The 12,728-nt window shown below is 43.0% G+C and overlaps 1 protein-coding gene across 1 annotated transcript; it reads left to right on the forward strand.

The window, feature by feature from the left end:
* The first annotated feature begins 11,459 nt into the window (after positions 1 to 11,459).
* On the forward strand, positions 11,460 to 12,050 carry LOC128577482 (ATP synthase subunit d, mitochondrial-like). The gene has a single exon (XM_053579717.1). The coding sequence runs from the start codon at positions 11,502 to 11,504 to the stop codon at positions 11,985 to 11,987; it is 486 nt and encodes a 161-aa protein (XP_053435692.1). The 5' UTR covers positions 11,460 to 11,501; the 3' UTR covers positions 11,988 to 12,050.
* Positions 12,051 to 12,728: the final 678 nt, after the last annotated feature.

The following is a 12,728-nucleotide window of genomic DNA, read 5'->3' on the forward strand; positions in this document are numbered from 1 at the left end:
AGGTGTTATTAAAAGAGCCCTCTGTCTGAAGCCAACAAGGGTGAATATCAATGCACATCTCAGAGAAAGCAATTTTTCGCATGGGCATCCAACAATGTGATCTAAATATTCAGCTCTCCAGTGGTCCACTAGCAATAAAATGTGGAGCATCCAGAGGTGAATCATCAGCTCATCCTTAAATAAAATTCCATTAATATCTTTTCTCCCAATAGAGTTTTTCTCTTTATCATAATTCCCTGGAGTAGAGAATATGAGTAGCTGGTTCTGTAAAGGCTAAATAAGAGGAAACCAGCTTAGTTTCCAATGTGAATCTTTCAGGTTTGTTGAGAAGATGATCTGGAGAGTGAGAACTGACTCCCACAGTAGATTTCTATGAGAATAGAGGCTTATAAAATACAGTTTTGTCTGGCTAAGTCTTAAAGGATAGAAAAATTTGCATAAGGTTCTTCGCAAACCTATGATATGATAATTGTGACAATTCATTTCCACTGTGTGGAAATACAGACAATTTCATGATGATCCTTGACTCCTGCTGGGCATGCCAAAGAGGGAAAGGAACCTTATTAGGAAAGGTGGCCAACCCAGAGGTAAATTTCATTTGGGGCCTGGCTCAAGTTCCGTAAGCTCTGAATCAAACTTGCAACCATCTGTTTGAGGTTCTGTGGGAACCAAGAATTGCAGAGCCCGGCGAGATGGGAGAGCATCCCGGGAATAGACTCTTCACTGAGTCTTGTTTCCATTTCATGATGCAGAGCTCCCTAGGGCTCCTTTTCCTGATTTTAGGGCCAGAGAAGGAGCTTAATAAGCACCTTTGGAGTTCAATCTTGGACGTTTTATGGCCCTTTCCCACAGAAGAGCTAACCCTTGGAACGAGAGTTTTGGACATTGCATATGTGCCTCAAGAGACCTAATGGCCAAAAGGAAATGCAACAGATCTCTGTAATGACCACATCGGATCTGCCGATTATTTCCAACTCACAAAACTACACTGTATATTACACCAACAATTCTGGCTAGTTAAGAGGAGACCAACCACCTCCCGCATTCTCTTGCATGGAATCTCTACCACCTATGAGACTGAATTACCAACAACTCAAAGAAATCTTCAAAATTATACATGGGATGGGACAACTGTGGATATAATCTTAAAGCAACGTGGAAAATGGGCTGCCCAAATCTGGGTAGAGTGACTTGCTGAGAATGTTCTCTGTACCCAGCCTCACATTGGTCATCCAGAAGAGGAGATGAACTTGCTAATTGTCTTGGGTCAAGTTCCCCAGAAGCAGAGCCTAAGATGGCAGTTGTTGGGCAAGTAATTTATTGGGGACTGCTTGCAGGAGAAACCTGTAAGGGAGTGAGGAAAGCAGGACTGGGGGAAAGCAAGGGTGTGGTTTTGAGAGAAGTCAGTGTGTTCTGGAGCATAAAGTGCACAGCAGAGTCCAACACATCCTGACAGAAGGGGGCTTTGGTAACCACCCCTACACCAATCGCTCGTCGGCCCCCAGCCACCTGGAAGCCAGAAAAGCAGACCGCAAGATGGAGCCTGAGAAGCTGAGCTGAAGCAGTGCAGCTGACCCATCTGCTCAGCCTCCCCCACACCCCTTCTGTGATTGTCTAGTTCAGGTCTCTCCGCGATTGTGAGGGCACTGATCTAAGCCACCTGAGGAAGCAGTTGCACATAGACAATAGCTGTTGTGATATTGGTAGATACTGGTAGAGTAAAGGGTATTTTAATGGTATGATGATTTCTTTAATGATTCTCTTAGATATTTTGTTAAGTGAAAATTACCTTTCTGTTATTTAAACATTTTGCATCATCAGAATGAAGACTACTTTGATGCTACTTCCTGTCAGATAAAGGTAAAATGTTCTAGCTTTGTTTCCTTGTATTCTCATTATAAAAGTATCAGAATAATAACTGAAGGAGAACAGAATGGAGAGCCCACCCTTGCTGTTCTCCAGAATCACTAGTCTTCCGAAAATAAAGCCTGTTTGGACCTAAACTCCGTCTCCGCATATTGGTGGAGCGACCGGCAGCCAGACCCTCTTCGTCTGGTCACAATTCTGCATGTGTCTCCAGTTAAGGCAGCTTCAGTTGCCCAGGGATGGCCACAGGGGCAGTTTCAGGTGTGAGCTCTTAGTTACAGCAGCTGTAACAGTTTCAAGAAAGACACCCCAGGGTGTCTGGCAAGATAACAGGGGCTGCTAAACCAGCGCTCATTAAGTACAAATTGTTGCAGTCTGGGATAAAGCCCAAGAATTTGCATTTTCCGGGTGATATTGATGGTATAAGGCACAAGGTCCACACTTTAGGATCCGCTGTGCAAAGCTAACATCTTTCAAAGCAATCAACCTCTTTTGGAAAGTGAGGTCATGGACAACTTCACCCTCTGAGCGTTTGTACAGCAACATACTTAGGAAATGTTTTCAGGTGTTGTTGCTTCTGACTCCTTTCAGATGGGGAGGGAGAGTTGGCATTCATGTTGTGGCTCATCAACACGTTCTGGGTAGAATACTCAAAGCTAGGTGGAAGTGCTGGAGAGATCAGTGCACTGGCCCCTTTAGATTAACAAACTAAGGGGCACTGGCCTCTTAGATTAACAAACTAAGGTCTATGACCCAAGTGGCTTGCTTAGGGCACCAGAGCTAAATACTGATGGAACTAGAGAACAACTCAGAGCTGCAAGTGCCCAGTCTCTCTAAGGAAACTGAACTGCTAAGGAGTTTGTCTCCAGGAAAAATGGTACAGTCCTTCTATTTGTTAATGAAATTCACGTTAGTGAGTTGGGGTTGATGGTGGATGAGAAGAAGGAATGATTTAGCCTAGTCAATGGCCCGACAAAATCAACCTGTCTTGTTTTCTGATGTCAACCCTGGCTGTTAAATGAGTCTGGTGGACGCAGATCGCTCCAGCACATCCACCTGGTCTTGACTGTCCCACTCAGAATGTGCTGATGAGCCAGAAGATGAATGCCAGCCTCTTTCTCCCCATCTGAAAAGAATCAGAAAAAAAGCAAGGACACCTGAAAACACTAGTTTGCATTTCCTTTGAGCTACAAAAAGAGGAAGCAAAAAGAGTCATTGCTCTTGTGCTGGAAGCTCTCTGTCATCTGAGATAATCACAGTTCCTGGGATCTTGTGAAGTGGAATCATCAATTGCCGAACTGACTCAAGCCTGACAGATCACAGGACTGGGGCATCCCCCATTCGCCGCAGGGCTTTATTTTAATCCTCTGGGACTTCACATGGAAATCCTAATGGTTTCTTCAAAGCGCTATGGTCTATTGTGTGAAAGCATACTTGGAAATCCCTAATGAGTGGATTAGGAGCACCACGACTACATCTCATAAATGCAGGCACTCCTGTTTAAAAATTAATAAACTGGGTAATTGAGAAGCGGCGCTGCTGCGCAGACCTTGAAGGTCCTCATGAAACAGAAACGACTAGGCATGCAATCCCTTTATTCTTCATGTGGATGAAGGAAAGTCACACAATGTGTGTGGAATGCAGAATTTCTCTTTATTTAGCCATTCTGTTGGACCTCAATATGTCTGTGTGTGTGTTGGGGAAACAAACAGTGACAATGTCTATCATGTGCTATGGAAAAACAGTCATGCGCAAAGAGTGGTGAAGAAAAAGACAGCAGTGTCAGGAGAAGCAGGCCTGAGCGGAAGCCTGAAGGCAGTGAGGGGTGAGCTCTAGGGCTGTAGGGAGGGACAGTGTTCCAGGAAGAAGGGGCAGCAGTATGTAGCCCCCGTGGGGTCCTCAGGAAACAGCGAGGAGACCTGGAGGACAGAGCCAGCGAGCTGGGGGAGAGCGCAAGAGGACAGCAGGGCAGGCGGTGGGAAGGAAGAGGGCAGAACATGCCCGAGCTCTGAGTGAGGAGCCTAAGGAGGGTTAGGGGCCCAAGAGTGACATGACCTGATGCTCCTCCACTTTTTTTTTCTATAGAGACAGGGTCTCTCACTCTGTAACGCAGGCTGGAGTGCAGTGGTGCCATGATGGCTCACTGCAGCCTCGAACTCCTGGGCTCAGGGGATCCTCCTGCCTCAGCCTCAGGAGTAGCTGGAACTACAGGTGTGCTCCACCTAATTTAGCTGCTGCCCAGCTAATTTTTAAATTTTTTTGTAGAGATGGAATGTCACTGTGTTGCCCATGCTGATCTAGAACTCCCAGCCTCAAGTGACCTCCCACCTTGGCCTCTCCAAAATCCCAGGATTACAGGTGTGAGCCCCAGTGCCTGGTCTGATGCTCCTGTCGAAAGGATTCTGCATGAAAATCCATTGTAGAGGGGAAAGGGAGGCAACGGGGACCAGTGAGAAAACAAGATTCTAGGCTAATAAGACATGAGTTCACTGGCTGGTACCCTTAGAGGCGAAGACTTGTCAAATTCAAGATATACCCACATTTAGAGGATTGCTAATGATCTGGAGGTGGGATGTGGGAAAGAAGGAAAAGAATCAAGGATGAATCCAATGTGTTTTGTCTGACCTACTGGAAGAATGAAGCTGCCCTTTGCTGAGATTTAGGCATGTAAAGGATGGGGTATTAGTAAACAAGGGTTTGGTCAGGAATATTCTAAATTTGAGATGCCTATTAGACACCCATGGGGAGATGGACATATGCTCCAGAGTCCAGAAAATAGCTAAGCTGGAGACACAATATTGGGTGGCGTCAACTACATACTCCATGCTTTCTAAACCACATATTCTGTGCTCTAATGGTAAATAACATATCCTAGCTGGGAAGATCTAGATTTGTAACAGTAAATTTTTTTAACATTAAGATAACCTATAAACCAGTAATATATAAAAGCCTGATGGATTAAAACATCTTCAAATAAAACTGTGTGTGCAATTCTGCAGCCAGGACAAACGCACCCCAACTATACTGTCAAGTCAAATTAGAATTGGCAAGCTAGGCCCAGGAACAATAGCTCTTCTTCACCCACACCTCCACCTGTAAGAAAGGATCAGTAAAATTGGGCTTCATCAAAATTAAAAACTTTAGTTCACTAAAGGACATTTATTAAGAAAGTAAAAAGACAACCTACAGAACAGAAGGGAATATTTGGAAAAAAATATAGCTGGTAAGAGTCTAGAATTAAGAACTCTTACAACTCAACAAAAAAAGACAAGCAGCCCAATTAGAAAATGAACAAAAGACTTGAGTAGACATTTCTCCAAAGATAGAAAAATGGTAACAAGCACTTGCAAAGATGCTCAACATCATTAGTCATTAGGAAAATGCAAATCAAAACCACCAGGAGATAGTACTTTAAACACACTGGGATGACTATAATCAAAAGAATGAAAAACAACAAGTGCTGGTGAGGATGTGGAGAAACTGGAACCTTTGTGCATTACTTTTAGGAATGTAAAATGGTACAGCTAGCATGGAAAACAGTGTGACAGTGCCTCAAAAAATGAAACATAGAATTACCATGTGACCCAGCGATTCTGTTCCTGGGTATATAGCCAAGACGATGAAAAACAGGGACTCAAACAGATACACGTACACCAACGCTTATAGCAGAACTATTCACCACGTCTAAAAGCTGGAAACAACCAAATTTCCATTAAAAGATGAATGACAAACAAAATATGGTCTGTACACATGATGGATATTATACGGTATGAAGTACTGGTACGTGCTCCAACACGGATGCCTTGCAAGCCCTACACTATGTGAAAGTAGCCAGACACAAAATACCACGTTATACGATTCCATTCTATGAAATATCCAGAATAGGTAAATTCTCAGAAACAGAAAAAAGGAATGGTTTTCGCCAGGGGCTAGGGGAGCGGGAAGATTGGGGAGTGACTACTTGATGGGTACAAGGGTTTCTTTAAGGGTAATGGAAATATTTTGGAGCTAGATAGAGGTGGTGGTTTCACAGCTTATGAATGTAGTAAATGTCACTGAATTGTTCACTTTACAATGGTTAATTTTATATTATGTGAATTCATCTCAATTTTTAAAAACTTACAAGTTGGAAAGGATCGACAACAACCAAAAAGTTTTGAAAAGCAAATGTCAGAGGAAGATCCATCTTTGCAGGGAGTCCTCAGAGATAGGCCCTGGGCGTCTCTGATACAGACTCTAGGTCAACACAACAATCTTCTTTATGCCAGGAGAGCTGATACTTCCCCAAAATGCAAGCATGGAAAAAAGTTGACTGTTTCCCTGATTTACGACTTTTGCGTTTATATATTGCATTGCTTACCATGGTTAAAGTGTTCTGAAAGTAACTTGTAACCAACTAAACAGCATAGCTTGATTCTTTGTTTATCAGAAACAGAATGAAGGCAACCGAAAGGCAGAACTAAGCAAACTGTGCCTTTGAAAGCACAGATTGTTCAGGGAAGGACGTGGCTGCTATTTTCAGACTCATGTGGGTGTGAGGATAACAGGCCTCTGGAAACAGCTGTTTAACAGCAGACTGTGAGAAGTCTCCCAGGACTCAAAGACCCACCCTCTACAGTGAACCAAGGGAAAGTTCATGAGAGCTCTGGGAGTTCAATGCATTTTAAAAAATCCAAAATGGGGATTCAACCCTGGGGTTTGAATGAGCTGCAGTATTTAGCAAGGCTTTGCTGCCTCTTTTCAAAAGAACAACTCCAGGAAACCGAAAAGCCAAAGCAGAAACAGACATGATGTACTTTCCAGAAGAATGACTACCCTCAAAGCCACTTCTGCAGGGATCCAGCCTCCCTCTGGGGGCCTGACAAACTGCCTGCTTCTGGAAGAAAACAGGCTTGGGTGGAGGGACAGTTGACTCCTATGCAAACTTTTGTTTCAGGATCCAGCATCAAAAGCGAACTCTTTGTTACAGTGAAGGAAAGAAGATGGTTTGAAGACTGAACTTGCTTTTCTTTTCGTTTTAATGAATCCCGATACACACTTTTCAGAGTTTGTCTCCATGCATGGGAAAGTAAAAACAACCCCTTGCTACCCAACCACAGAGAACACACTATAAATAGGACCCAAATGGTGGCTCACGAAAAGCTGGGTGACAAGTTGAACTATATCTTTGTGTTTTTCCTACAAAAACTTTATGTCTTAGACATAATGAGAGTAAGGAAGAAGTCTTGTAATTTAAGATATAATCACTTTAAGAGCGCTGTATATTTAGCCATATTCTGGTGAACATTTTTAGCATTCATTCAACACTTATGTATACTTATTGCTTGCAGTGTGTTAGGCATCGTGCTGGTGGGGAGATACAATACATGAGCAAAGCAGACACCTTTGCCTCAGGGAGCAGGTGACACACAGTAGAACATAAGCAACTATTCACCCAGTTTCTGGCTGAGAAGGAGGGGGAGATTTTCCATCAGTGACGTTCAAGGTCTCATTCTGCAATCCTTATTTTCTGTTCTAAAATTAAACTCTACCCATGATCAAATACAGTGGGACCACTCCCTACAAACACAGGCCCCCAAAATCATCAAAATAAATTAGTCTAATTATACATTTTCTGAGGTCAGCATGATTCAGAGTTAAATAATGGCAATGGTCCAGGCTGCAATAGAACTCTCAGTTTCTTACTGAATTCCCAGGTTCTCCACTTCGGATCTCCTGCAAACAGCTCCTAGAACAAGAACATATACAGATCCTCCCAAACAAAAAATAACTTACAGTGAAATTTACTGAGAAAATTAGCCACTCGCCTCCTAGAAAAGTATGAAGTCTTCAGAGAACTAGCCCAGCTAAGAGGCACTCAAATCATATAATTAAAATGCATGCAATTTATGCAATCAAATGGGAATCCAGGTATTTCCCAGTAAAATCTAGTTTCTTGATCACAGTTAAAGCCTTCCTCAAAAACAATAGGTACCACTTTTCCTTTTGCATAACTAAGAAGGGAATTTTTCTCAAAAACAAAGGGATAGTTTGCCTCCCATGTAAATCCCCCCATCTGTTAGGTAGCAAAATATACCCCCAACATTTAGCTACCGATTTTCTCAATATTTGCTCTCCAAGGTTTCCCAAAGCTGTAATTAAAGTCTAGTCCTAACCAGGATCACCTCGTTATATTGGTTTATGAAATTTGCAGGTGGCACAAAGCTGAGTGTGTCAGGGACATGATCAAAATAAACCTTGACAGGTTGGATCCAGGCACCAGTGTTACCCTGACAACAGGAAACTGCCAACTCAGGGTCCTTCACTTCAAGTGGAAAATATCAACCTCAAAGGGATCAGATTGCGAAGTGGTCACTTAGCAACCATGCCTAAGACCCAGGGCTAAACTGACAGTGAATTCTATATGAAACAACAATGGGAAGGCAACAACTTTTAGGCTCATGAAATAGGGCTCCCATCCTCTTCCGACCTTTCTCAGATTCAGTTTCTTTAAACAACAACCTTGTAATAGCCACCTGAGGGTATTTTCCCTCTCCTCAACACTTGAGAAATAGAAAATAATTAAAGTATTGAGTATTTGGGGTGGGGTGGTGGATAGGCCAGTTGAGCAACAGCAGTTTACCAGAGTAAATGAGTGACCTTCTGAAATGTAGACTTCAGAACTCTTGGGGAGCTGGGGACAGGGTTACCTGGGCTGCAGGGCCCTCATTAGAAACAATTTGTGTAGAACAAAAAATAAACAATAGAGAAATTAAAGAGACAATTTTATTTTTATGAAGGGCAATAAATATGTATAGGTTGTCTTATTGACTTTCACTCAAAATACAGCACTTAAGTTTTGGAATTTGGGGGGCAGAGGGGAAATCTGCCTTCAGAAGTTTCACTGAAAAACCAACTCACAATAAACCAGATGAATCAGAGAAAAGCTGCACTCATTCAGCTTGGGACCCCTCAGAAATGAAGATTCAACTCCTCAACGAGGTAGACGTTTTTTAAAGAATAGAGGCTGGAAAGCAGAAGAGTAAGTATTGGAAGTGAGAGAGGAAGAAGCTTGAGTAGCCAGCGAAGGTGGTCTTGTTACGGAAGTAAAACCTCACAGGTAGCAGCCCTCCGAGAGAATAGATGGTTCTTTTCAGACCTTTTCAGGCAGCAGGTCAAACTCTCAGTTAATCCTTTTTAGATAGGAAAGGATAGATCTGGCTACTTTCCCCCTACAAAAGACAGCTTTCAGGGTTACTTCTATCTGCAAGACTCATGGCAGCCATCTCAAAATATGTCAAAGAAACATATTTGGGTTAAAATATTTCTAATTTCCTCCAGACTTTAGTTAATGTAAAGTTCCCCTGGTAACTGAGTGAGGTCAGATCTGAACTCAGAAATGCAAACATGCTCTCTCCTTTTCTTTTAAAAAAGAACATCGACTATGCCAGCGTCCAGGGTTTTCTCCTTCATTGTTATCTTCCTACTCCCTCTTCTCTTCTTTCTTCTTGTAATGAACTCAATCCCAAAGAAAGACCTTGAATTTGCTGCATTTGTACTCTGCAACGAACACTTGGCCTTGGTGGCAGAATCCACTTAGGGAAGTTTGCGAGTAGGGAGCAGAGAGCAGAATGGGCACTGGGGAATCACCTGAACGGACACTTCTCCGGGGATGCCAGACAGCTTGAGGCCATTAATCTCCTTGAAGCTGTCCAGCAAGACAAGAATGATGACTGACCATTTACATACTGGGCGGCCTCCCTGTCTGGGTCATCCGTCGGGATTTATTCCCAGTTGTCAGAAACCACAGAAGAGACAATCTCCAATTTATCATGGACAATTGTTCAGATGGCCCAGGCAGCCTCCTCAATTTCTCCTTAGCTGGAGGCATGAGGATGATCAAAGACAAAAATGGGTGTCTACACAGTAACTTCCACTCTGCCCCTAATGGGATGATCCTGACAATTAGGAGCAGGCCTCCAAGAGGTCATGAGGCACCTTTGATAAATTCACCTTTGATGCCTAGACAGCCAGAACTTTCAGAGATGATAAGTCAGCTCTGGAGAAACAAAGGCTTGAACTGTGAAACAAAAATGGGTGACGTGGCAATGCCACATCAGTGGGATTGAGTCAGTAAAAAAGCCCAGTTCTTAAAATCCTGGTGCCAGATCTGCTGGCAAGGGCTTTCTGATAAAGCAATTAACCGCGCTGTGTATGAATTTCTTCACTGATTCTATAATCACACCATCTATTTACCACAAAGTTGCGATGTCAGGTTAACCCCACAAATAAATCTTATTTCAACACTACATTTTTATGTTTATAAAGGCTTTGTAAGATCTCTACTGGGCGAATCCAAGGCTGTCTAATTATTGTTATGAAACTGCATTCTCCTTTGTATGGCCTCCTAGACCTTTAATGACCTTATTACATCATCCATGATTTACCAAGCATTTTACTTTTAAAACAATTCTCATTTCATTTTCTCAGCAAACTGGAGTGGAAGATCTTTTTAACACTGATTCACAGATAAGTGTAGTAAGTTTTACAAAGGCCCAGGCAGTGAGTGGTGGAGCTGAGATCTAAGCTTAATTGGGCCTGACCCCAAAGCCTCCAAGATGATAAGGCCAGCCTCCCTCCACCCCCTTGTTTTAATGAAGGGGAGTCTACTTTCCCCTCTTCTGTGGACAAGGACCATAAATCAAAGAGGCCACCCAGGAAAAGAGATCATTGATCCTTACCACCCAGAATAAAGGCAGAACACTCAGGTCAGTGTCTTCATTATGACTATGAAGGAGTTCAGGAAATTGTTGCTGCCCAGCCAGGTTCATCGGCCCACTATCTTAGAGGAAGCCCATACCCAGAGGGTACCTGCAGGGTTTACAACAGAGAAAGAGTTTATTGCGCATAGCACTAAATGGGGAGACAGGAGCAATTCTTCAATTCTGCCTTTCTGAGAATTTGGGAGGCAGGGTTTTTAAGTGTAGTTTGACAGGCAGGGGATTAGGTAACTAGGTTTGCTAATTGGCTAAGTTTGGGGCAAAATTATGGGAGTGTGAACATCATTATAGGACCCTGGAAATCATCTTGTTTTGTTTCAGCTCCTAAGGTCACGATTTCAGTGGAGTCTGTTTCTTAGTATGAGCTGTGGATCTGAGCAGGTTAGCCAATACACTGGAATGCAGGGCTTAGAAACTACCTTTAGGGTTCCAAAAGGTGATACTATCTATGGAAAAAAGTTATGAAGCTTTACAACTACCAGCTATATGAGGCCAGGTGCGGTGGCTCATGCCTGTAATCCCAGCACTCTGTGAGGCTGAGACAGGTGGATTTCTTGAGCTCACGAGTTCAAGACCAGCCTGAGCAAAAGTGAGACCCAATCTCTACTGAAAATAGAAAAAACTGAGGCCTCAGTTTTTGCTTGAGCCCAAGTTGAAGGTTGCTGTGAGGTATGACACCACAGCACTCTACTCAGGGCAACAGCTTGAGACTCTGTCTCAAAAAAAAAAACAAAAAACAACTACCAGCTATGTGGAGAAAGTTAGAAATCTTTACAACTAATAGCTGTGCAACGCCAGAGCAGCAAGTGTTGAAAAGCAAACGAGCAGACTTGCTGCTGTGGACTGTGGCTGTCGGGGTCGGTGAAGGATTTCAAGATGGCTGGGCGAAAACTTGCTCTAAAAGCTATTGACTGGGTAGCTTTTGGAGAGATCATACCCCAAAATCAAAAGGCTATTGCTAATTCCCTAAAATCTTGGAATGAGACCCTCACCTCCAGGTTGGCTACTCTACCTGAGAATCCACCAGCTATTGACTGGGCTTACTACAAGGCCAATGTGGCCAAGGCAGGCTTGGTGGATGACTTTGAGAAGAAGTTTACTGTCCTGAAGATTCCTGTACCAGAGGATAAATACACTGCCCTATTGGATGCTGAAGAAAAAGAAGATGTGAAAAGTTGTGCTGAGTTTGTGCCTCTCTCAAAGAACAGGATTGTGGAATATGAGAAACAGCTGGAAAAAATGAGGAACATGATTCCATTTGAGCAGATGACCATTGAGGATTTGAATGAAGCCTTCCTAGAAACCACATTAGACAAGAAGAAATATCCCTATTGGCCTCACCAGCCAATTGAGAATTTATAAAATAGAGTCTGGGACAAAGTTCTGGCCCTTATGTTACACAATCTGGACAGTAAAAATAAAAATACTTCCATAAAAAAAAAAAAGAAAGAAAAGCAAACAAGGGAACAGTGACTAATTATTATTAAGTAAACAAGGGGATAGTGGCTGATTATTATTTTTTGTTTTTTGGAGTGAGGGACAAGAGGCTCACTCTGTTGCCCTAGGTAGAGTGCCTTGGTGTCATAGCTCACAGCAACCTCAAATTCCTGAGTAGCTAGGACTACAGGCACCCACCACAAAACCCAGCTAGTTTTTCTATTTTTAATAGAGACAGGGTCTCACTCTTGCTCAGGCTGGTCCTGAACTCCTGAGCTCAAGCCATCCACCCGCTTCCTGAGTGCTCAGATTACAGGCATGAGCCACTGCACCTGATCCAACCCCTCCAATTCTTTCACTCAAAGGTTTTGGATGCAAGAGACAGATGCTCACTCAGCTTGCTAAAATAAGAAAGGTTTAATATTGGAATATACTTGGTTCAGGTAAGGGAGTTGAGGATGCCCAGTCTTTATTTAATTTGTAGCCGGTGGGATAAGTGAAGAAAAGATCTGCCTTAAAAGAGAAAGGCTATGCCCTCCCCTCCCCATTTTTCTTATCCCTTTCCATGAAGACACAGGTAACAAACTAAGGTAGCAGAGCAAATAGGGGAAGGCACCTGGATCTCTAAAGTGCAAAGCTATAGTACTTAGAAAGAGAGGAGGTGGA

Source organism: Nycticebus coucang, chromosome X, assembly GCF_027406575.1.
Source record: "Nycticebus coucang isolate mNycCou1 chromosome X, mNycCou1.pri, whole genome shotgun sequence".
NCBI lineage: Eukaryota > Metazoa > Chordata > Mammalia > Primates > Lorisidae > Nycticebus > Nycticebus coucang.

Coding starts and splice junctions, on each gene's coding strand:
- LOC128577482 (XM_053579717.1), top strand. CDS start 11,502: ATGGCTGGGCGAAAACTTGCTCTAAAAGCTATTGACTGGGTAGCTTTT.